This window comes from Poecilia mexicana, unplaced genomic scaffold (assembly GCF_051168715.1).
Source record: "Poecilia mexicana isolate PSO_F unplaced genomic scaffold, ASM5116871v1 scaffold_11, whole genome shotgun sequence".
Taxonomy (NCBI): Eukaryota; Metazoa; Chordata; class Actinopteri; order Cyprinodontiformes; family Poeciliidae; genus Poecilia; species Poecilia mexicana.
The window spans coordinates 17,535,664-17,561,778 of NW_028263380.1; the positions used below are offsets into that span (position 1 = coordinate 17,535,664).

At 41.0% G+C, this 26,115-nt stretch overlaps 1 protein-coding gene and 1 long non-coding RNA gene across 3 annotated transcripts; both read left to right on the plus strand.

The window, feature by feature from the left end:
* Positions 1-207: 207 nt before the first annotated feature.
* Positions 208-1,444, plus strand: LOC148156444 (uncharacterized). Its single transcript, XR_015764562.1, has 2 exons — positions 208-328; positions 751-1,444. It is a non-coding gene; the product is annotated as an uncharacterized LOC148156444 (long non-coding RNA).
* A 2,780-nt stretch (positions 1,445-4,224) lies between these two features.
* LOC106918189 (ephrin-A1-like) lies at positions 4,225-24,374 on the plus strand. 2 transcript variants are annotated; one of them, XM_014987742.2, is made up of 5 exons: positions 4,225-4,583; positions 19,533-19,828; positions 20,936-21,001; positions 21,079-21,171; positions 22,075-24,374. In XM_014987742.2, exons 1-5 carry the CDS (start codon positions 4,486-4,488, stop codon positions 22,185-22,187), a joined length of 666 nt encoding a protein of 221 aa, XP_014843228.1. In that variant the 5' UTR covers positions 4,225-4,485; the 3' UTR covers positions 22,188-24,374. The 2 variants fall into 2 exon arrangements, with proteins under 2 accessions (XP_014843228.1, XP_014843229.1); XM_014987743.2 differs by having other exon boundaries at positions 22,078-24,374.
* Positions 24,375-26,115: the final 1,741 nt, after the last annotated feature.

The following is a 26,115-nucleotide window of genomic DNA, read 5'->3' on the forward strand; positions in this document are numbered from 1 at the left end:
ACACGTTTTTTTGTCCCTTGGATTTTCCTGCCCTGTTTAGCCCATGTTGGATTCTTCACTGGCTTCTGTTTTCTTCTTCTGCCTTTTGACCTCTGCCTCCTGCCTCGCCCCTGGATTTGACTGCCTGACATTGCCTGCATGTGTTGGACCCTTTTCTGTGTCCTGACCACTGCTCTTCGCCTGCCCCTCAGATAAGTTGTTCCTTGTCCTGCTACCCTGATCCTGCCTCAACCCCTTGACCTCCTAGTTCTGTTTCTTCCTGGATGTGTCACCTGTTGCTAACCACTGTGCTGCCTGGACTCCTCATCCCCCACAACACTTTAAGAAGGTTAGTGGTTTATCTTATTCAGTCTAGACACCCCAAGACTACAACCCACTAACCTGCTTCTCCGTCCTCGGCGGTTCCTGTCCCATTGCCGGTGGTTGCCAGGCCCCTACCCTGATCTTCAATAAAGATCTTATGGTTTTTTTCTACTTTGTCTGACTGAAATTTCTGAAATGCTTTTTTCTCACTGTTCTCCCTGTCATTAATCTGAAATTTACTAAGTCCTAATTGATGTGAAATGAGAATTTTAATGTCGTATAACACGAGACAGTGTTGACCAAAAATGTGTCTTTATGTAAACTTCAAACACAAGGGTCTTTTGATTATGTATCAAACAAGAATTAGTCAAAAATGATTAGTGGGGAATGTTCCTCCTTACCTTTTAAATGACTAATGACTTCCTTTCTGCTTTTTCCACACACCAGATTGGGACAAATATGGTGGAATATCTTGGAAGTACAGCGACAGAGCATCCACGTGTTCTCATGCTTGGGGACAGATATTGTTGTTCCCAAGCATTTGTCGTCATAAATGGAACTGCTTTGGAATATCCATCTCTTTTGGGGGTGTTGACGGCTGTTTCAAATCGTTCTTCGTTTTTGATGCGAGTTATCCGAAGTCGTGTATCCAGATTTGGGATTTTCTCCAAACTGTGTTATATGAAATCCCAGGGAACGAGTCACCCCCGATAAAATTAACGAGGGCCCAGTTGGAGGCCATGGAAGAATAAATGTAATTCTTCAATAACCCTCAAATAACTTTTAAATGTTCTGACTTAAAAACCTTTTTTTTACATTTCTTTCAAACTCTTTTGATGAAAATAGTTGTGTACACCAATAAAGTTAAAAAAGGGTGTGGATTTAATCAATTGTTTAATTATGTAACTTTTACAAAAAATTTATGTATGTTGGAATATATGACATTTGCAAATAAAAGTTCATTTGAGCTAATCTGAATGTTTTTCAGTTGAGTTGGGTCGGTCCATAAGCGCTGGGTTACGTATTGGGTTATTTTTAACCCAGCAGTTTTTACTGTGTAAAATCTATAGAAAGGGGTTTTCTTCAGTATTCGGCCACCTGTAATGTTTTACCCTTAAATAAAATCTTACGCTGCAAAACATTTGAGCCGCATTTAGTTGTCTACTGTCTTCTACTCTTTAAGTCAAATAAATTTAGCAAGTTTTAGATTTTGAACCTAAATGTGAGTTTGTGAAAAATAAACTTATAGTAGTAAGTTGTGTTAAGTTTTTGTTAATTTTGTCAAATCTCCAAGAATTGAATAAACTATAGAGTTTTCAGGCTAGCACTTAAAAAAACAGAAGTTAAAGACAGGAAGTGGGAACTATTTCCCTGAATGCTTAGCAGCATGCTTTTGTATCCTGAGATGGAAATGTGTTACACTGATCTGACTCTTGCGTGTTATTACGTCAAATGTTTATTTTAATGCAGTTAGTTTCCAAAGCTTGAAGATGTTTTGTTCAATGTTTTGAAGCCTTTGCTGGATTTATGCTGACATTAAATCACAGTCTGTTCATGTATTAGGTGAATTTTGGTCACACTGGATTTTATTTAGAGATATCAGAGTAAAGAGGTTGAATATAAACGAACACCTTTAAGGTTTTTACCTATAAAAATGTTGAAATCTACCACAGCATTACTTTGGGTTGGTATAACATATAAAAACCTAGTTTGTGGTTTTAACTTGACAAAATATTAAAAAAAATCTATGCAAATCACTGTATTTAACATGTTTTCCCTTTTTAAATGTTACTTTTACAGTACCATATAATCTACTTTTTACAAAGAGATGTTTTAGAATCTCTTTCAGCTTCCTGCAAATTGGTAAAGCTGCGTTTTCAGCTCTTGTTGTTTTACTGTGATACCTTTAAAAGTTGGGCTGCTGAACAGGCTGCAAATAGAATGTTACGCCAAGCAGAAGTAGGCTTGAAAACACCCCATGGGCAAAGGAGTGCACTTCACTGCACAAGCAGCTCCCTGTCCAGATTATTTATTCAATGATACAGAAAATTAGGGTTGATCCAATTATCTCTAAAAACTGAAATCCACCAGGACTGAACATTTGATCTACTTTAGTTTAAGTAAGGAAGGATTTCACTTTGTAAATCAGGTGCCACTGATGCCTGTCTTTACTCTGACATGTCGCAAAAACACTGTTGGAAGAAATACACCTTGAGTTACTGAAATCACTGAGCAGCCAACAACTTGGATGTTGCCCAACCACTATTTGAGCATGGGTGGTGCACCTCATTGACTGACATGAGCTTGGGGGGAAAACAGAATCTGAACGCATTCAAGTTCATTAATTGGACTGGCTGTGCTTACTGTGAACAGCGTAATGAAGTGTAAAAATACAGCTTTGACACTTACTGTGCACATCTTTCTAATGTGAGCAGGGAAGACAGTAATCAACTTTTATAGTAATATCTAAACCGGTTTAAATTGTTCTGGAAAGCAGGTTCTGATAAAGTTTATTTACAGGAGAAACTTCATCATTAAAGTGGATGGAGTAGGATTACTCCAGCATTTATTTTTATTCAAGTAAAAGTGAAAGGCAGACATCCAACAGCTACTTGGATGTCTATTTCCTGGCAAGAAATGAGGCAAGTACAAACTGATCACAACAGCTGAGATAGCATTTAAAAATGATGTAATCAGACAGAAAAAATATACTAATTTGTATGCAAATTCTGGTGTTTTAAAGACTAACATAGCAGCAAAGTCACAGCAAAAAAATAAAATAATTACATAGTAACACATTTAGGGGAAAAGGTTGGTAGTTTTTTTCTTTTAAATAAAACTCATGAAACCAATGCTTACCTGTTTTAATTTGTATTAGAAGTTGTTTACTGTACATGGACTTGGCCTTCAAATCACTATGGAGGTTTAGCAGATTGAAATATTAAAACAACAAACCTTGTGCACAGACCAGAAGTCTCACTTTTACATATACTGCAGGTGTGTGTGCGTGTGTGTGTGTGTGTGTGTGTGTGTGTGTGAGAGAGACTTGTGCATTTATGGTTAAAACATCCTTGTTTTTTAATTCAGTGACATTTACCCAAGTATGAGTAGTGCTACTTCATAATAAGTTGAAGTAAAAAGTTTGGAACAGTGAAACTTCTCCTAGAAGTACATAGTTTTCAAAAAGTTACTTCCCTGTTCCTGCTGCAGAAAATCATCCCCACAGCATGATGCTCCCTCCAAATATTCAAAGTTTGGGATATTTTTTTATGACCTAATCTTGCTTTTAACTTCTCCACAAATGTCTCATCGATATGTCTGCTGTGTTTTTTGGTCTTCATGCTGCTGTTTATTCACTAATTTCCTCTGACATAATTTACATACAGGCAAACTCTGTTTACTAACTTCTGAAAAGTACAAAGTCGCTGTGACTGAAAATAATTTATTAATTGCACTTTTTCATTTTCATCTGTCACATACAATCCTAATAAAAAAGGAGGATTTATAGTTGGCTGATTTGGACAAATCCAAGCAGTAGGAATACATTTGCAAGAACAGAAAAACAAAACATTTAATTGTGTTTAAGTGACAGGTTAAATTTAATTATGGTGATTACAGACAATATTCACCTTTTATTTAAACTGGGGTACATTTTCTATTAAGATGTCAGAACTCCATTTTCCACATCCATAGTAGTATAAATCATAACAAAACATAAAATCTTCAAAAGATTTTCAAGGTTAGTATTATAATAACAAACTGATGTCCAAGTTCTAAAATGAATGTGTATTTGACCAGATATCCTCCTCCACTGCTGGCTCTAACCCTCAAAACGCACCATTTCTCGGACAGGTCTCTGATTGGTCCAAGGCCCCATGGGGGGCGTGTCCTCCAACAGTGGGTGTTTCACAAAACCAGCCTCCACGCAGCTCACCCTCTCATTCACTACGGCTTTGCTCAGTTCACTTGTTCACTCAGAGTTCTTTCCCACTTCTTTGCTACTCTTCTCTCAGATTTACAGAAACCGTTTATCATTTTTGAGCGTGCAGCCTCCAGGTGCGCGGACGTGCACTTTATTGTCAGTAGTAGTCTGCTTTCCCCCTTTTTTTGCTTTTGAGTTTTTGCACCATCAGTTAGTTTACTTCTGCGAGTCTCTGCGCGCCTCCGACTCTTCTCTCCGGCATGGATTTAATTTGGATTGCGGGCTTCCTTGCGAGCTTCTGCGCCTGGTTTGCGTCGGCGGAGCGGCACAGCGTCTACTGGAACAGCACCAACCCAAAGTAAATATCTCCTCTTATTTCATCCTTCAGATCAGATGCATGCTCAAAAGTGAAGAAAGTGAGAAGTTTTCATCTTTAATTGCTAGCTAGCGATCCTTCACGATCAGTGTTCGAGTGCATGCATGAATAATTGCAGCAAGCCTCCTGTGGTTGTTGTTTTGATGAGTTTGGGATGGAGGCAACTGGCTGCTGTTGACATGATAATGCCAGACAGTTGGGAGTGTTTCTCCTCCCTCCCCCCCCCCCCCCCCAACCCCCACTTTACGGCACTTTCCTTCGTGCCTTATTATTATAAGGTTGTTTATCTGCAGGTCATGACTCAACCTGTTCTCATTTAATCCGGGGTTGTTGTTTTTTTTTTCATGTTTTGTTTTTGCAATCTGGGTGCGCATGTGGTGCAGAATTATTTGTGCGTTTATCTTTTTAACCTGAAAGCGAAGTTGTTAAACATTTCCTGCTATTAGATGGATGTAAAGCTGAGTTAAATGGAGGGATTTAATAAAAGCAGCGGGGATTTAAAGCCATTATCCGGACTTTTCGGTAAAGTCGCTCACTGTAGTTTTTCCACCCATTCAACAACACAGAAAGTTTGGTTTCCCTGTTTGTGCTTCTGATTTGCTGTAAGTCGTAATAAATAAAGATAAAATCTATCCGACTAGACACGTTCCCATAAATGCACCGCTGATGACATCACAAAAGGCAAGAAGTAGCTTACTGGTTATTTTGTATGCATGTATTTTTGTGTGTGTGTGTGTGTGTGTGTGTGTGTGTGTATGTGTGTGTGTGTGTGTGTGTGTGTGTGTGTGTGTGTGCGTGGGTGTGTGTGTGTGTGTGTGTGTTTTTTAGTTTTTGATCAACTTTTCCTTATGTTTACTACTCTTCTGCAAAACTGTGACAAAATATTGCAGCTATTTGAGAGAATGATACATAGATTTTTGGCTTGTTCTGCTTGATACTGATTTCTGGCTTTTTCTCACATTCCAGTTTGTACCTACTTAGATATTTCCTCCCTGAATAACAACTAAGTAACACTAAAAATGAGGAATTTGCTGCAAGCAGTGGAAAGAAAATGTGAATTTTCAGTATTTGTCCCACCGATCAAGGGAAATTATCCAATTCAATATCTTGCCAAATCTTTGGTGCCTTTCTAAATGTGGCACATGGACGTAGCCTCTAGGCTGACTGAAAATAGATTTGAGGATGAGGAATCTTCAGCAACAATTTTGAGCCAAGTCATTAAATGAAACCAAAATGGCCTGGTTGATGCGCTCTGGTAAGATGCTTTTTAAGCTCCAGTATTCTTTCTGCATCAGTCACTTCTTCCTCTAATAGTTTATAATTGACTCAGTCCCTCCGGTTTGCCCTCCAGTGAATGCGTTTGTCCAGCCAATGCAATCATAGCCATTCTTGGCAACACCAGGGGGAAGAAGTAAGAAAAAAAAACATCTTTCAGGAGTCAGAAAGGGAAAAGTTGTTAAGCTTAGATAAGTACTGTGAGGTCAGACTGCTTTCAGTGCCACAGAACTGGCTAGACTTGTTCTAAAGTTAAAGACGATCATTGATGTGTTTTTTTGTTTTTTTAGTTTTGGTGGCCAAACCCTGGCTTAAGCACAATCTTATCTGATCCAAACAAAGTTCAGGTTTTAAGTGTTTCTGTGACTTTTATCATTCACGACAGACATGAATATTGATTAGTCAGTTGGCCACAGATGGAAATTTGCCAAATTTCCCTGAATTGTCTGAAACAGTTAAGTTTCAGTTCAAATACTAAAACATTTCTGTATCCTCTTATTTGTAAAATAAATCAAAACTAAGAACACCCTCCTTTGAAGGCATCATAGAGCATATACTTTAATTGTACTGGAGTTAGCTGTGCATATTAAGATGCATAAACAGGAACATTTGACAGTTTTCTAATTACTCTGCTTTCAGAACGTGCAGCTAATCTATTGCATGTGTTCTAGTCACAACTGATCAAAACCAGAATTGGCCAGTTGTTCCTCCAAAAACATTGCAAATGAGTCCAGGAAAATCCTGATAACTTCATCTCTAGAAAGAAATAATAAAAAATCAACCCACAGAGAAGGCTGAGCGGATGGCTTCAGAGCATGGTGCAAAACTTAATGGATATGAAATGGGGTGTTGTTCCTCTTGTGGTGTCATCAAAGCAGATCTAGCATATTTGTTTCTTCTTTAATTTGCCTTCTAAAAACATAGTATTTTTGCTGCGGAAAAGCCAAATTTAATTACCCAGATGTGTTTTATTGCACGTTTACGTTCATATTTGAATTAAAAAAAAAAAAAAATACACCACTGGATGGCATCCTTAAGGCAAACGCAACAAAAAGCATCTGTTTCACACATTTTTTTTCATTCATGGGCTAACATCCTTTCAGCTCATAAACTTTTCCAGGATTTTTACAGGCTTGACTCACAGCCGTGTGTTGAAATATCTGTTGCAATATCCTCCCCATCTAACACAGAGGCCTAACCACTGCGTGGAGTCGTGAGGTTACTGCGTCTCCTAAATCAGGGGACGTCTTTCACACTGCGGGCCGTCAGGGAGACAGGAGGGCGTTTATGTTTCAGGTGGCAGGACGAGCAATAATGCTGCGCGACAGAGACAAAGGAGGTAACATGAAGCCTGCCCAGTAGGTCACACTACGTGGGAGAGAGATGGATTGCTCGGGGAGAAGAAATTGGAGCTCAAATCGTCGGGGTTAGGGGCCGGCCGTTTGGAATAAGTGAGGGGGGGGGGGGGGCAATTAGAATCATAGTTGATGATGTCTGGGGTGAAACGGCTTGAAGAAGGTCAGGTTCAAGAAACCACAAGCAAAGTTCTGCACACAGAGACGTGCATAGCGACACACATGAGCGGGCGAGTGCAAACAGAGACTCCTGGCAGACTATCACTCAATCACACCAACGGCGTCTGAATCAATCATCCTCTCTCATCTCTCTGCAAACACCAAAAGTTCTCCCACAACCAACTTTCTCCCCATGAGGGATAAAACTGCATCGTGTAATGTTCGCAGAAAGTCCGTAATTACAGCAGCAAAGCTTTTCTCTGCAAATCAGAGGAAAGTCAAAGTCCCAGATGGAGAGGGGTTTTATTTTAATGTTGGCGTGCCCCTGCTGTGCAACAACAGTTGCGGTGCCTGTGTACAAACTGGTAATCCGTCTTGTTTGCACTTGCTGTTTTTACACAGATGACTGCGTCTCTCTCTCTCTCTCTCTCTCTCTCTCTCATCTTAAGCAGAGTTTCTGAATTTGTTTCATTCAGTATTTTTTCATCTTTTCATCTCCACGCTGCCTCCCCTGTGACCCGCCACTTGATCCAACGTGTTGACGTCCATCATTTCTCCCTCGTGGGTGCTCCCCCGCTATAAAAAAGGCTGTCGTTAATCAAATCGATCTGAGATTGATCACTTCGGTCCACGCGGCCCGGGCTCATTTCCTTTTTCACAGCTTGTTTGTTCAGCAGCACACACTCATGCATATCCACGTCTTTCCCTGTTGTGCCATCGCGCCTTGGGGCCTGCTGACTTCCAAGGTCGAGCCTGCTTGAACTTTTAATGACTACTTTGTTTCAGCGTGACTGAAATCTGTTTGCATTTCAACACTTCTGGTATGTTGTCCAACTTTTGTTTCAGATTAGCTGCAGCTTAATCAGCTTTGATTCCCAGAAAATGGAGCACAGGTTCTCCCTGCCAGCACGCCGACTTGTTTTTTTGTGCAAGGGAGTGTCTTCGTGCAGAAGCTTACTCACGCCGTGACTCATGCACTCTACACATTAACCCGACCGTGCACACACATGTGCCACGCGGTTGTGAAGGTTAACATCCTCCCAGGAGCCCTCTAAACCCTGCAACTCCAAATCTGAGGCCATAATTTCCTTTTTCACACCTTCCTTTTTCCACTTTTTCCCGTCTTTTCGCTGCTGGCAGAGCATGAGAAGACCACGAACCCCACTCCCCGTCTTTTCCTTTCCTGCTTTGTACCTGTCGGCTCCTCTCTCTGCCGCTTCCCCCTTCATCCTATTTGGCACAGTTTCTTTCTCAGCTTGGCTCTGTGACTTTTTTTTAAAACTGTTTCTTTACTCACTCATGGGCTCATACACTTTTTTTTGCATCAAACCCTGCATTTTAAGTTAATTAGCTCTGATTCTGAATGTTTATGGGCCTTCCTGTACTTCCTGACAGTGATATTTACTGATAGGATTACCCTGGCTCAGCTACCAGTATCAAAGTACACAAAGATAAAAACAAAACATTTGAGATGCTCTGATCTGAATCTCATCGCTAGTATCTTATCTCTGCCAATTATTTTGGCCAATTCAAGAGGAATATTGTCATTGGATGATATAAGAACTACAAAATATGTTTTTAATCACCTTAGTCTGAGGCGGCATCAATCATTTATGTTAGAAGCAGAGATGATGCCAAACTGTGTGTGAGAGCAGTTAGCATTTTAAAGCATGAATTATAGATTTTTTCTTTTTAAACTGCCTTTAGCATCTTATGCTGACAAATATTCAGCATAAGACATGGTGACATAGATGGAAATTTCAGAAGGATTTCATTCAACCTTCCTGTTGCCCTCTAAAAGTCCAGCTCTCTCTTGCAACTTTAATGATTTACAGAAATGTTTCCTTATTTCCTCTGATGTTATAAACCATAAAATTAAACAATGACACCCCTCAACCAGTTGGTCAGCTGGCTGAAAGAAGGCATTTCCCTCATTTTCCCTCATTTAGTTGATTGTCAAATTTGATTCATAGAGAAGGCGGTGAAATGTGGCCAGCTGATATCAGCATGTTACACTAGAATTACTCTGTAAACAGCAGACAGGGAAGAAGATATACTTTTCTGGGCAATTGTCAAACTTGAAAGCTGTTTCAAGTTGTAATTAATTTCCAATCCCTTTTTTGTTTTTTTTGCAGAAGTAGAGTTATTTGCTTCTTTCCTGTTTTTTTTTAAAAACAATTACATTATATTATGCTTCTTTGTTTTAAATGCTTCTCTAAATGCTGCGATATGTAAAACGGTGGCACTTGTAGTTAAGCTAATTAAACCCTGAGCATCTCACACTCCCCATGCCTGGATTCAATGTGTGCAGTTATTTCTGGTATGAAGGATTTTCCTGCTATTTAACCAGTCAATGTGGCTGTTTTGTGATGCGTCCCATACAAATTGGGGGGAATGGTCTTCACAGTGGGCCACAGAGAGAGAATAGTAACTGGTGTGACCGATCGCGGGTCAGAGTTCACAGTGTGATGAAGTGGCACAGCCTCTATCGGTCTGTCAGTCATTCTGTCACGCCGGTGGTCCCTGAATGCCACTCTGCCACTCAGGCCGGCGCTCTGCCTCTGGGAAACTCTCACTCTTCCCCCTTTTGGGTTTTTTCGCTCCTTTTTTTGCCAGCTTTTATCTCAACTTTACAAGCTGTCCCTTTTCAGTCTATTATTTCCTCACCTCCAACTCTGGTTCTCAGAGAAGGGAATGGGAAAGAGCGAAGCACGCTAAGAGGTGTGGTATATATTTGTTTTATCGTTCTTGGCGCTGAGGTACTTTGCCCTTTTTCTTCTCACTTTTTTTCCCCCTCTTTCAGCCGTTTCCCTTATAGCTTCCTTCTTCTATCTTCTCATCAAAAAGCCACTTGAGTCTCTTTCCAAGACTCTCCCTGCTCTTTTTACCTCCCCGTCTACATGTAGGTTATTCTGAAGATTTGGAACAAGAAATCCCATGAATATAGTAATAATGTTAAGCCTCGGTTCTGCTTCTATATGTGTATTCACATGTGGGACTCGGAGATCACAGATAAAACTGGGTTTTCCCATTTGGCAAAGAAAGATGAAGTTTTGAATTCCGAGTAACCTGACCCAGAGTGACTTCCCTGGAAAAGAACAAAAAAAGCATCCAGGTTTTCCACTTAAGTTTCTGATCCGGCCCCTCACCCTTCCCCCTTTGCTGGTCAGCGTTCTCTTTAGAAAATTCCTAAGTCGATCCATCTTTGTCTGCCCTCTCTCCCCCTCCTTCTGCTCTTAATCTGGCATTGTAATCTGTCTGGTAAATTCAATCTGGAGAAAATGCTCAGTGAAATGGTCAAATGGACAGTAATCGCGTCTTGTGTTGTCCTTCCCTCTCCCGTTTCAACTCTTTCTCGTAGCGTCACAGGTAGGAGGGACGTGTTTTATTGACTGCGCCACATAATGAATCAGGCCAAAGTTCTTTACACTTCCTGCAGGCGAGCTGTCGGGTCGCCACTGCCAAAGTCTGCACGCCGTCTCCTCCGTAGTGCTGAGCATCCTGTTAGCATGTTTTCCCGGGAAAACTGCGTATCCTGTCTGCACAATAAACAATACATTTCTCACACAGCCACACACGCAACGTTGAGAAGTCTGGATGCAGGAGTTGATTAAACTTCCCAGGCTTTTATGTGGGAAATGTTGGAAGGGTGAGAATATTATGATTAGCAGAGGATTAATTGTTTTATGAGCGATATCTTCAGCCAGGATGAATTGCCTGAATGTATCGTTCACCTCTGATCCAGTTTTACCCCCATAAACCCCTCAGATTGTTTAATCGCCCCCTTTTCCCATCTTGATTACTCTTCCTTATCTGTGCACCAGACTTCCCCTTTTCCTTAACCTCTCTGCAGTGATTTACAAGAGTCATGGAGGAAGAAAAATCTCAGTTACAGCTGCAATTCTTTATCATGATTCATTTTTCAATGAGGAGCAATTTGCCAAAGAAAAGTTGGATATCATCAGCAAAACATAACTGTGTTTGTTCTTGTTGGGTAAGTACAGGCTGTTGTGTAACTGAAGCCCTGCCTGATGTTTAATCCTGTAAGAGATTAATCACCACAGATGAGTTTTGTTACCACAGCTGACAATGTTTGGAGATAGTTCCCAAAAATTCAGAAAAGCATCAATGAAGTTATTTATTTTGTTGGTATTTTATAGATTAAATATGGGAAAATTTAAGTTTTCCACCAGATCATTACATATAGCAAAGCTAAAAACTCATACTTATAAACATCTGTAAAAACACTGACAAATAACATGTTGAGCTCTGGGTCCATTTGCCTCATTTTGTGCAAATCACATCATACAAAGATGCTTAATATTTTCATATCAGTTTGTTTCTCATCACCACTTTGTCATTTTGCACCTCCATTTCCGTACCAACATATTCATTATGCTTTGCATTTATTCATTTTAAAGTATTGTGTTTATTGTGAATAATTGGCTAGATGTTGGAGAAAGCCTCTAAATGCAGAAACATACATTACAGATTATAAGAGCATACATATAGTTTTTTATGGTAGACTAAATGTGAAGATTTAGACTTTTCAATATGTCTCAGTCGTAAGAACATAAAATTAAAACAATTTTTGTACTACATGTCCTGTGGGAAACAATTTTTTTACCTAAAGTTTTTGGTTCAAAACAAACAAATCAGACTGGTTCCAATTGAGATGGTTATAAAAAGGTCAAATCTCACCTATAATTTAACTTAATTCACATGTTCTTTCCTGAAGATTTACACCATGCAATACGCCATGCTTTTATTTATATTGCTTTGGATGCTCATGGAGCCATTAAACACTTACAAGACACGACCTCCATCCATCTAAAGCAGCTCTGAACAACCTCCTGCTGATAAAGCTGATTTATAACCACATGTATTTGCAGCACAGAATGGCCAGGTTTTAGAGAATCACTTTAAATCACCTGTTGTGAAAGCAGGTACAAAACGAGGCCCTGGGCAAAGTCATGTATTGTCTGTTTGAAACACTCAAACTGCGACGCAACAAAATGGCAAAAAGGGGTGAAAGAGCCGCATGCTTTGAGTTTAGTGAAAATCACTTTAAGAGTAGAAGCATGGGAATTTGGGCATCAATGGGAATAAACAAGTGGTATCTCAATTTTCTTCTGTTCAATTCAAAACTGCAACCTCTATTCAAGACCCTGTCTAGCATTCAATTGCCCCAATAAATAAACATTTGCACAAATCAGAGTCTGCAGGTCAAGCTTTGAAGGCCAGTAATGGTTTGATTGGTTCTTTTCTAATAAAGGTTTCAAGCTGTTTTGAAAGGCAAAAACGTGAAAGAAAAAGATTTAAATTGTAGACATCAATCCAGCAATTTGGTTGTATAGCCATTTGGCTCCTGAGAGATGTGATGTCAATGCTGACCTTTCTGCTGTGGCCTTTTTATGAAGTACAAATGGATGTGGGACTAGTTTGAGACAGTTGGAAAGAGCACGTGCATTTATCTGAGCCGCTTCAGTACCAGAGAAGAAGTCAGTCGCTTCCGAGCTTTGTCATTTCGCCGGGTGGCAAAAGCAGCCTGGCCTGTTCATGCAGAAATGCAGCTGGAGTGACCAATGATGCACTCAGGAGACAAAGGTTGAGTGGCAGGCAGGGGAAAGCAGATTGAGGGGGATGACAAAAAGTCACGCGGGGCGGCAAAGGGTGAAAAGATGGAATATTATGTTAAGGGGGGGGAGTCGAGAGAGCTCACTGGACATTTAGGCTTGGCGCAAACTCTCTTCACACTCCAAATGGCGGACCGGAGAGAGAGCCGCATATTTGGAATACCACCAGGACAGGTTGTGATTGGCTCAGTGAGTTTGAGGTGGGGAGGGGGGAGGGACGGAGTTGACATGAGGATCTGGTTTGCTTATTGAGCGATGAAAGACGGACAGAGTGTGGGAGGGGACGACCGGCAGTGATGGATGAATGGATAGACAAAAGTTACAAGAGGAATTCGAGCTGAAACACTGAACTGTCGGATTTTAAGGCTTAATCATCTTATTAGGCAACATGTGTTTCTGATTGGAATATCTTGAAGCAAACTGCTCCCCTGTGTCCATTTTTTTTATTACTCCGTTTTCACTTTTCAGTCACGGTTTTGCAGCACCTAAACATTGCCAGTGACGTTTCCTTTGAACTCCAAAACCGTTGCGTACAGGAGTAACGCCTGCTCTTGATGTGAGGACAATAGAAGTAGGGGGTAAAAAAGCTCCAGCCTGCCTGTCTCACACATTACTTTGTCCCCTGATTTGGGCCTCGCTGTCCACTCTAAGCCCCTGTATTAAACAGAGTCTGGCGCTGATGAATGGGCTGCAGCAAAGACTCTGCTCCACCCAATAATCCAGGCCTGGATGAGCCGATTAGATGGTCCCACACATTTTGGTTCACTCATCCCTATCTTTGTTGAGGGAAATTACCAGGAGACGTAACCCATACAAAACACAGCCCAGTTCACGATGGTTTAATGTTGCCTTGTTGAGACGAAAGGCAGTTTCGGAGTCTTTCTTTCCAACTTTGTATTTTAAGGTCCTCAGGTGCTGATTTGACAACAGCCCAACCTTTGATCCGCATCGTGGCCTCCTCACCTCAGAGGTCCGGCATTCCAGAGGGTGATAGAGCAAAGAGATGGGAGGGTGATGGATGGATAAAAGGAGGGGATAGAGGTTGAGTAGAAAGGAAAAAGGCAGACCTGGGAGATTAAAGAAGAGCAATTAGACTCCTGCTCCCAAAGAACGCTCCAATAAATCAAGGATTCCTTAGCATGCAAGGAGGAAGAGAGGCCGGATATGGTCTGTAGTAGATTTTTCACCAAATTCTTGACCACTTGACATTCTCTCTCCGAGTTATCATAGCTGTTCCTTATTGGCATTCATCCTCCACCTTATCGCGGCTGAAACGCACCCCCAGATTCCTCAGAGCTGGAGCAATGCGAAACACACTCACACACACGCCTTGTCAGACATAAACAATCACACACTTAAATGTATCAGGCCGAGACAGACACGCATGCAAACAATACTCGCTGCATGCCTCAGTTCCACAAATCATCCGAAAAGAGGGGAAACAGCCACTTCTCCACGCTGTGACATTTACAGAAGCACTGACGTGATTAATAGGAAGCATCCTGACTTGAGCAATATGAATAAATCAATGCATCCCACTTACAAACTGAAAGGAAAAATTCTGGAAGAGGAAAATAACAAGGGACCCCCAAGTCGGCGTGAAAGAAAGATTTGTCAGGGCGTTGGAGAGTAAAGGTGGCGGGTTTTGACATTGTTAGCTTAACTTCTAAACACAGGAGCCAACGCTTCCTTTGAAGGGAGTTACTCCAATCAGTTAATTAAGCTGATCATGTGGAACGTTTCAATGCCGAGGCGCTGGACGGGAACAAAAGGCAGTGGGATAATTAAAACTGTTTGCCATTAATAAAAGGCATTAGCCAGCCTCCCCTGGTGTGCATTCAGACACCGTTCTCCCGTCTGAAACATCAACAGAGACTCCGTATGAAACGGCCGCATTGATGAAGCACGAACAGAAACACTTACTGACGGGGGAACATCAAAAGCCATTCCCGACCGGAGCCCTTTGACCCGCCTCGCCCACTCCTATTCATGCCTCCCGTCTCCCCCGCTCAGACTCTCACCCTAAAAGGGTTGGAAGTGGGGAGCAGGAGGGCATAATTACCCCCCTCCAGGGTGACTTTAATGCCTCTTTTTGTGTTTTTAATTGCGCCCCCCTCCGACCCTCTTTTGATGAACACATCGCAACCATACCACAACCAGTCGGTAATCAAGGTGTAAGCAGCTAGTCTGTTGGGGGGATGATGGCTCTGTCATGGATAGCGCATACAAACCTCGCTTGTTTGACTGTGTTATCGATTCAGCTGCAATTGAAAGTAACAGCGGGGGGGAGAACACTTTAGCGTTGATCTGGTAAACAGAGTGTGGCAGGCAAGCGGGACATAAGCGCTGAGCTTTTTGGACCGTGGCAAAATGATAATTATTGTTCTCCCTCTCCACAAGTTGGCTGTCGCGTACTGTTATCGGCACAGTTTGCTGCTGGAAGTTTCAGAACTGTACTAAAGAAGCCTTGTATTCAAATGGTGGCTTATCTGGCCATCAGCAGCAAGGGAATGCAGTCAGGCGGAGATTGGTAAACCGATTCAAGGGGGAGGGGGAGCCGGGGCCCCGAGCCGGGAGCCATAACGTCTATCCTGTTACCAGGGGGTATCAGGAAGACCTATGGCAACAAACAACCTCGCTGACTAATGAGGGACTGGTGCCTGTGCATGGGCCTGAGCACTTTGATCGTTAGTCACACATATGGAGCCTGTCACTAAAAACCCCACCAAATGCTACTTGTTACATCCGAAAGGGTTTATGAGAAAAGGCAGAATTAACAGAGAAATATATACTTGGGCTTAGCGCCCCGAAGGCTTTTGAGAAGTCATAACTTGCAAGATTTGTGGAGAAGATAGCTAGCTTTCGTTTTTTTTTTTTTTTTTTTTTACCTTCCAAGCTCTTGAAAGCTTGACCCTGCATTCATTCACCAGCCACTTTAATGGGTGGTAGTTGAAGCCAACTCGCTGAACTTTAAACTGAGCTTCGGAAAGAGGAAGGAAGGGGATTAAAGTGAATGTGAATGCATCGCTGTTGCAAGATGAGCTGGTCTGAGTGTTTCAGTGGCTGTAATGTTGTGATTTACAAAGAATAGTTCAAAGAGAGAGTATATCTAAGAAGATGCAGTTTTGTGGAGGAAATGGTTGATCTCAGGAGTCGGAGGAGAACGGGGCTGATTGGTATGAGACGATAGGAGAGCAGCAGCAGCTCAAATAGCCACTTATGCAGAATATCATCTCTGAATGCACAACAAGTTGAATCTTGAAGCACATGCAATGAAAATTGAGAAACTGAAGCTATGATCTGAATATGTGCACCAAAGTTTAACAAAAAGTGGTTGGAAGAATTTGGCTTGTCTGATCAATCATCCTGCATTGGACTGACGTGTCAGGCTGCTGGTGATGTAAAGATGGGGGATATTTTAACTACAACTGAACGACATTTACTGGTGCATTTCAATAAATTAGAATATAATTGAAAAGTTATTTTTCAGCAACTCAATTCACTAAGCGAAACACATAATATGGATTATTTACAAACAAAAGGATGTTTTCGAGACCGCTTATAATTTTCTGCTTAAAAACACATTTAATTTGTTAAAGTGAGAATGCTAGATCAAACAAATGAAACATTCTGAATGCAAAAAATATGTTGTAAATCTGTCTTTAAAAGGTGGTTTTCCTCCCACAGGATTCATATTCTGATTTACTAAGATACACCTGAGGATGCCACCTGTTTTCTGATGACTACTTCCTTCAGGATAGCAGACCAAGTCAGAAAGTTTAAATGATCTCCAAGTGGTTTACCGAGTTAACGGTGCTCCAGTTTCCTCCACAGTTTCCTAATCTCAGTGCACCAGGAATCCTCTGGGATGAGGTGAAACGGGAGATTTGCATCAGATATGTGCAGCCAAAACAATCTGCAGGAATTGCTTGATGCTGTCGTCTTAATACGAACCAAAAAATTTCAGGAATGTTTCAGACACCTCGTTGTCTGCCTTAAACCAGAAGGGGGTTCAAATAGTTGATAGAAAGCTGTAGCTAAAGAAGTGGATTATAATTCGTAGATATATTGATGCAACAGTTGGTTGTCTGTTTTTTCAGCTTTCGAAAACCCAATCCAAACCCAGCTCGTCACAAAAGCAACAGAACTCTATACTGTGCTCGAAAGCTGTTAAAATATTTAGTTCTGTCAAATCTCGTCCCTCCTTCGGGATTCCCTTGATACCTCAAAACAGTAAGAGACGGTAAACTGATCCACATTTCATGGGGGCTGGGGTGGTGATGTACCAGGGGAGGGAAAAGTAGCTCTGTGTGGGTTTGGTGGGTGTAAATAGTAGGTAGCTACAGCTTTAGGTTGTTGATAGATGGGAATTAGTGTGAAGTGTGTGCGCCGGTGTGTTACGAGCGGCCGGCTACTGCTCCTGCCTGGTGATAAATGGCTTCAACAGAGAACAGAGAGCTTTAGCTGTGAGCCACCCTTGGAGTACTCACTCAGTCAGGAGACAAAAGTGAAATACCTTTGGTGGCAATTCCCTGGAGATAAACTCATATCTCTGAAAGATGAACTCGGGAGGGAGAATCATAGATTGTTGAGATATATTGGAGTTAAACTCTTGTACTCAGCTTGACTTTTCTGTATTTTTCCAGAGTGCAGCAGGCTAAAAATCCATCTTTTTTTCTGCAAGGAGGGGAAAAAAGAAAAGGTTTTGGTGAAGACTATCGTAAAGAGGGTGGAGGACTGAAGGGAGGGATTCATGGAGGGGAGAGAGACAGTCTGACTGTCTCTGTGTTTGTAATGAGAGGGAATGTGATGGAAGACAGTTAAAGCCTATCACCATGTTGCATGTTCGTTCAATTTGGCTAATGAATGGGTTAAAACATGTTTCTGTGCCCCATACAGCTTAGTGTGTCTCAATCGTGTTCTGTACGTTAACTGATTATATCATATCCTATTTAAAGAGGGGAAAGTACTGAGCTCTGCTTGTGTGGTTTAATGCCTTAGATGTTCTTTGAGGGTTCCTGATTTTGTGTTGCATAATCACCAGCAGGATTGCTGAGAATGAACCACAAAATCTGTGATGAACAGAATGATCTCTTGTCTTGATTACGTATTCTCTCTGCATGTCTCTTAAAATGCGCATTATGACTCGAAACAAAGTTTTAACCATTAGATTTTTTTTTTGTTTTTTATTTTACTGGATTCACTCTCGCACCTCAAGCATCGACTGCATCACATCCACAACACTGGACGAAAAATATTAAACTTTTTATTCAGATTTGACTAAGTTTATATAAAAAAGGATGTTTATTGCGCTTGGGTATTTTAAAATTATTCTAAAAATCACAATTCTTAGCTGAGGAAAAAAATGTTGGAAGCTAATTGTGGCATTAGCATGCTAATAGTATGCTAGCTGGAACTGGACAGCGTGGTTTAATTGTTTTTGAGGGAAAACACTATTTAATGTTAATGTAAACAGTAATTAAAATTAAATTTAATATGAAAATATATTTTATAATGCATGTTTCATGTTTACATTTTCTCTTACTGGTAAGATATCGGGAAGCTATTGCTTTTGGGTAATTTTAAGTCTGGAAAAAAGGCATCGACTGCAGCTGTAACCATGTTGCAATCTTCATTAAAAATTATGAATGGGAGGAAATTAAATACAAACATGTTTGCTTTTTTGTCTTTTTTATAATTGCATATAAATAATTAAGCATTGGATACTTTAATTGTAGCTTAAGTTTTTATATTACAACTCACTCTTTTGTCACACTTTTACATATTTTAATTTGTTAAATGAACATATATGCTTATCCCAGCTGTGATCAATTGCCCTGATTACTGCTGGAACTTCATTGTTCTTTTACTGCATAATGAAATAAATTCATGGTAAATTATAGAAAGGGGGGAAAAACTATTTTTGAAAGTTTAAACAATAAATTTTGGCTCCTCTTTGGGGAATAAATGATTTGAACAAAGTTATTTTTGTCTGAGTGCATTTTTCCATTATGCATTCTGATGCTCCATCCCTGAGGTGTTTGTGTGTAGCCTTGCTGCTGTCGATACTCATCTCTTGTCTTGACGGGCTAACTGACTGCTAATGTTTCTTTGTAAACATCATTCAACTCCTGGGGGACGCGGGATCGATGCGCTCTGTGCCAGCTCCTGGCCCAGCAGAGCTCAGCAGCTCCCTCACGTTCATCCATATTTATGTGCAGGTTCTCAGCAGATTGCCGCTTCTCCCGGTTTTGCCTTTTAATTCCACCTGAACATACTCATCTTCTCGGCCCAACATCCCCTCTTTGTCCCACTCTACGTCTCTCATTCGCAGGCTGCTCAGTCTTTCCTCTGATTTCCCTGTCGCACATTTGACGTTCGGCCGATCAATATATAATCACAGGTTTTGAGGCTTACATTTATCACCCCTCCAGAGCTATAACTACGGTTATCAGTCTCCTGCCACTGGCGTAACCTTCCTCATCCTTCCTCTCCCCCCTCTGCAGGTTTCAGCGGGACGACTACGCCGTGGAGGTGAAGCTCAATGACTACCTGGACATTGTTTGCCCTCACTACCCTCTGGGCGAGGTGCCGCAGGTGGACGCCGAGCGCTATGTGCTGTACATGGTGGAGCGTGAAGATTACGAGTCCTGCAAGCCCCAGTCATACGACCAGATGCGCTGGGAGTGCAGCCATCCATTTGCCCCTCACGCTCCAGAGAAGTTCTCCGAAAAGTTCCAGCGTTTTACTCCATTCACCTTTGGGAAGGAGTTTCGTCAGGGAGAAAGCTACTATTATATCTGTAAGTGCTGTTATGGTTTTGCTTTTTGTCTTGTTTTGTGCGGAAGTAAGTTTTTGACTTTAGGCATGAGCTGCAGGCCTTTAATCTGCAGCAACAATGTAGTGGAAATGTTTGATTTTTCTTTGATTCCCCTGAATGCCATGACATTATTTGGTATGTTGGGTCTAAACACAAAGCTTCAGAAGTTCAAAATGTTGTCAGTTTTTAAGGACTTGGTCATAAATGTTGGGGTTTTTTCCCCATAAAACATTTAAAAACACTCCTAAAATCCCTGCATTGCTTTTATAAGGTTTGAAAAACCATGGAATTTGATTTAAACTTTCTGTGTGTCTGGATATGTTTGGAAAGTTTTAAAATTTAAAAATAAATTGGGGAGTAAATAAAATACAATCTGGAGGGGGGGGGGTGAGACAACTTCCAGTCCTTGACTTACTGCCTAAAAGTCTGAGATTTGTAGGTCTGATTAGGAAACTTGATATTAACTGATCAGCTTCAAATTAAATATCACAAAATGATTTTAAGTCTGCTCTCTGTAAGGCACTGTAAAAACAGATGACATATTCTAAAGTATGTTTTGCTCTAGTTCACATTGTAAATAGTTATAATGTAAGCCTAAGGAGACATTAAAACCGTTATCTTAAAAGGTTAACACAAACTCTAATCTCAGGGTGGCCCCGAAAGAGGGTGAAATTAAAGTTAATGTAATTATTCTCGAGCTGAAATCTCGGCCCGATAAGAAAGCGTGACTACAACAATCTCCGTGCACCAGCTGGAGCGTAGTGTTCAGCTCTTTGAAGCTTATCGTGTGCAGGCTGTTGGCATAGCATGTGCCGTGTTTGTCCTGCTAGACCGTGCACAGAACTCGTGCAATTTTGTCACCCTTACCACGGTTGTAATTAGACGAACGGCGGGACGAAACTCACTTTGCCCAGTCGCAGATGGCCTCCCAACGCTTTGTTGCCAAGAATTTAAACGTGTGTGTGTGTGTGTGTGTGTGTGTGCGTGTTTGCACGCTTGCGAGCATGAAGGTGGATTAAAGGGGAGGATAAGTGCATTAGTTTGGATGTTAATGCCTGTCGTTGTTTCCCCATCTTGCCTTCTCCTCAGCCAAACCTTTGCACCACCACGGCAAAGAGTGTCTCAAGCTGCGGGTGGACGTCATTGCAGCTGATGGTGAGTTCACCTACATCTCCTTGGTCTGGGGACGGACCGAAGCAGGGGGTCTAATCATGCTTCTGTTTCTTACTCAGGCTCCCAGGAGGCCAGAGTCGCCAACAAAGGTACAGGCGGGGGTGGAGCTGGAGCAGGGGGTGGTGTTCACAACCCTTCCAACAGACCTGCAGGTACGCTCACCAGTCCTCTGTGATGCAGTTTTTGAAAAATAAAAATATTCAGACCACTTGAAGTTTTTACACATTTAGTTCATTTTCAACACTTTCTGTGTACAAAAGTCTGGCGTCCTGCTGGGAGGCGAACCTCTGCAAACAGTTTTTTATGGAAGAAGAAACAGAGGGTGGTGAACTCTGAACTCTGGCTAGCTTTTGTGTTCCTGCAGGAAAAACTGTATTCTCACAGCATGATGCTGTCAACAACATGTCAAATTACGAAGCTGATGTATCAGTGGGACTTTTTATGGCTTTCCTCTTGCTACTCTTTCCCAAAGACTTGCAGAGTGTGCAACTAATAGTTTCTCCCACCTGAACTTGCTTCCTCTACAGCTCCTTCAGAGTTAGCATGAACCTTTCGGCTGCTGTTTTGCCACAATCTTGTCATTTTTGGGTGATAATTTTGATAACGTTCTGTGTTCCTTGGTCCTCATGATGATGTTTGTTTACTAATGTTCTCTTAAAAAAAAACCCTCAGAAGTGTTTATGCTGAAATTAAAGGAGCCAAAGGGATCTCTTGTTGCAAATTTAGACTTCTAAGGTAATTGTTTGGATGTTATTTCTGGCCATAAGATAAAAAGGGGCTAAATACAAATACACACTACACTTTTCAGATCTTTTTTTTTTTTTCAAATACATTTGGAAAAATTTTATATCTTTTTACTTCCACTTCAAAATTATGCACCCCACCGTGTTCGTCTGTCACAGAAAATCCCAGGAGATTGCATTGAAGTTTTGAGGTTGAAACTTTGGTAAAATATAACAAAGTTCAAGGAGTCTGAGGCAGTGGAATTCAGGCTTAGTTTGAGGAAGATACGGGGATGTAATCTTAATGTCTTTTCTTTATTCTCCTTCTTCCAGCAGATGACCCTGTTGCAGTCCTTCCAAATGTCCAAAGTGTCCACTCTGCAGCTGCGTCCACGTCGCTCTCGGTCGTCTCATTGCTAGTCCCCTTATTACTTTTGTTACACTGAAAGGAAGCGAAAAGACTGACTTTTTTCAGGGTCTACAGTGAAGACAGTCTGTGGGGTTGGAAACCACAGACTTAAAATAAAAATATCACCCAATGCTGGCCGCTGGGAAAGACTTTCAGAACTTGTAAAGTACAGATGGACCCTCATTGAGCATTTGAGACAAAGTTTTTGTGCTTTTGTCTTATTTTCCAGAAAATCACAGTATTTTTTTTTTTTTTGGAAAGTCAAGCCCTACTTGAGTTGTATTTGTCTGGAGGGCTGTGCAACCAAGTTTTTGCAGGACACATTGCTTCTTAAACTATGAAGAGGAAGAAGATCTCAACGTTGATGAAGAACAACCAAGAGCACAAACACTAACTTGACCATCTAGGATTTGGATATGTGAACTCGAGCCAAAGATCAGCCCTCTTTCTAACTTGTACACTATTCCACCTTTGAGTATCGTGTACTGATTTGTCGTGTTATCGTTACCGAGTGCTGTTGACGTCTCAAGCGATTACTTTTCTCTAAATGTAGCATTCGTACACACAGGATCTGTTCTCATCACCACCATCCCTTTGTGGACCATGTGCTTACACACTGTAGCACTAACAAACACACGCAGCGGCTTTTAGAAAGGCTTCACACACCGGCTACGACGACGAGCTTTCAAAATAAATCACTTTTCGGATCCTTTTCTGCAGAACATGTGACGCTTAGCCTGCACAATTCAGCTGAAAAACAAAGCAATCAGCAGGAAAATAATAAGCTTGGCTGCATATCTGAGCATATTCTGAAACGAAGCGCCGTTTAATTCAATCTCAGCATTTCATCAAATTTATTTGGTAATATTTACCCCCTCTACGTTGAAGGATTCCTGAAATCTATCATATTGTGAGGACATTTCTTTGCCCTCTTCAGGTGGCCTGTCCAGATTTTAAGCTTAGTCATTACGTTCCAAACACCTAAAGGTTTTTGGAACCATCGTGCCACAAAAGCTTAAGTTTAGACATTTTTCCAAAAGCTTCTTGATGTTTTTTTGTCACATGTGGAAGCCAACAGCTCTTTGCATCCTTTCCTGATCAGGTTATGTCTGCTTTGTTTTATTCATTTTGGTGAAATTAAAATCTTTTTGTAATGTTCCTGTTTTTCCACGCTCTCTCAAATGATTGGCGTCTGCTGTCGCTGTAACATAGTGCACCTAAAATGCTCTTAATTGATATCTTGTTTTGTAAGCCTCTCTGCAAACTATAACTTTATCTAAGTGACGCAAATGTCAAGAAAATCCTCAAATTTAAAATCCATTATTGTTTTTAGGCAACTTTTTTATATTTACTCTCAAAAATAGCAATAGTTTCACTTGAATTGTGCAAGAAAAATCAGATTGTCTGTGGAAAAAGTTTAATCTTGCTGTTCTAACAGGGTTGTGTGTGTGGAGGCCTTTCGGGAGCCGCCGCAGTTCGAACACTGACACACACCGCCACCTGATGCTGTGTGAACACACACTACATCCTTTTACGTGTACATTCTGTGAAGATAATTTATGACATTTTTTGCAGCTCAGAAGTTTTACTGTACATACCTTGTGCTCACTAAATGTAATGTTTACTGATGGCGATGAGTGCCGGGGGCCCGGTATTTGTGTGAAAGGGGATGTATATGCGTGTGTGCGTGTTGAGCAGAAAATAGGAGAATGTACTTGAGCTGTGGGGAGTTTTGATTTGAAAGGGTGTCGAGACAAAATGTTCTGCAAATAGCAAAAACACTGAGATGACGACGTGTATCGAGGAGAGGCTGGTCTTCTCCGTTAGCTGGGTGAAGCCACTGTAACGGTTAAACTCTCTGACATGAAGGGCTGATTGGAAATCTTTCTTTGTGATTTAGTTTTTAGATCTCTCACATGAAAAATAAAATAAAAAAATAGTCACCGGTTCGCAGCAGAACAGGACACGGCATCGAACGGAGTTGCTAAGCTCATCTTCAAATGACCAGAAACGACAAAGCACAACAGTGTATGACTACCATCTTTTTTTTGTTTTTTTTTACCTGAACTCTCGTTGCCTAATTTTGTACATGTGTAAGTAAGAGAAGTGTATAATATGTCCATATGTGTATATAAATATAGATTATATTAAAAAAAAAAACCAGTTTGATAAATGTGAAAAATTTTCATGTGAAATAAAAAAAAAAGATATTTTTGGAAAATCAGACCAGCTTTCTTGTGTTTATCTGTGGCTGTCATAGCAATACTGTTTCAGAGATATTCAACATGAATGAATGCATTTATAGCTATTACTTTAAAAGTACGAATCCCTAAAACTTTGGATTCTCACTGTTACTGCAGCAGTTTAAAATAATCCAAGTGGATCTCATTATATTAGAATATTTAATATTTAAATGGTGTCACAAAAAAAGGAAATGAGCTCATTGTGGCTACCAGCTAATGAAATTCAAAATTTAGTTTGACATTAGAAAATAACACCAATCGACAAAGTGTTTATAATTATAATGCAGGGGTGTTGAACTCGTTTTCAATTTGGGCCACATCAAAAATCTGAACGTTTGTTCGTAAAGGGGTGGTTGTACCAGAATATATTGATGAAACCAATTAAGCTGTTAAAATACCAATAAATAGTTGTTCCTCCAGGATTAAAACCACAGATTTTGTGGTGCCAATTTAGAAATGTTTGTAAGGAATTTTTAGATTTGTGCTAATCTATGGTGGTAAATGTGACTTTTTGTTACTTCCTGTATTGATCACAGATTATAACTTGACATCAAGTAAGGCTGAGGCAGCAGCCACTTAAACTCAATGTCTTTGACCAAATTCGAGAAAATTTGCAGTAAAACCAGAAAAAAAAATGCAGAGACTTGTTGATTTTGTGTGAATTTTGCAGATTTGTGAAAAACTGGAAGGACGTATTGATGTAATTTGGAGTCTAGAGCCACATAAAAAGCTGCAGCGGGCCAGACTTGGCCTTGTGTTTGACACATGTGGTATAATGCATACGTATACAGATAAAAACAGATATGGGGCACTTAAATTGAACAAGTTAAACACATTTCACAGTCAGAGAAACAAGTGAGGCACAGCTGTGCATGCAGAGCGACAGCATATCAACATAACTGCTGCAAGAATAGCTTTAAAACACTCGTGACAGAGAGACCAGAGGGGTCAAAGTGTTGGTGCGATCAATTAATTACAGCAAGGTGCAAAAAGGAGAGCGACCAAGTGTGTGGGAACTGCTCAGACTGAAGTTATATCTTCCATCTGTTCACAAGAACCGCCTGGAATGATGTAATGCGAGCTTTGGCGTTTATCTCAAAGCACAGCCTTTCCTATTGCCAAGAACATGGCTTTAGACTCTTAGAGCAACACTTGAAAACACAGGAACAAATCTGAGGAAGCAGTAGTGACACTTCGTTTTCTCCTTGGCTGAGCTCCTCTCGCAGCGTTAGTGGAGCACTCGACCTTTTCCGATAACTTTACAAAAACGGCGAGGAGCAAACGGATTACCACGCTTCCACAGCATCGGTATAATTGGGCCGTGCAGGATTACCGCGCCACGTAGAGCACATATTTATCAGCATCCAGCCATGGCACATCGCCCTTGGTTAGACTCCTAATGGGTCGGGGAGTAAATATTCATGACAAAGAAGCAACACTGAAACTTCTCGAGTTCGTCCTAAATGAAATAAAATCCCTGTTCCTTTGGAACTGATGTGATTTTGGGTTAAAAAGCTCTCAGGAAACCAAACCCATTCTTCCTTCTGATTAGAGTGGAAAGATTTCCAGAGGAGCCAATATCAGAGATAATGGTTCCAACAACCTGAGGTGACAGGAGGCAAATAGGATCAAGGCTGAGGCCGGGAAACCACAGAAATGGGCTAAAACACGGAGAGCCAAGCAGCGTTTACCATGACCTGCAAATGCACAGACGTGACCTCT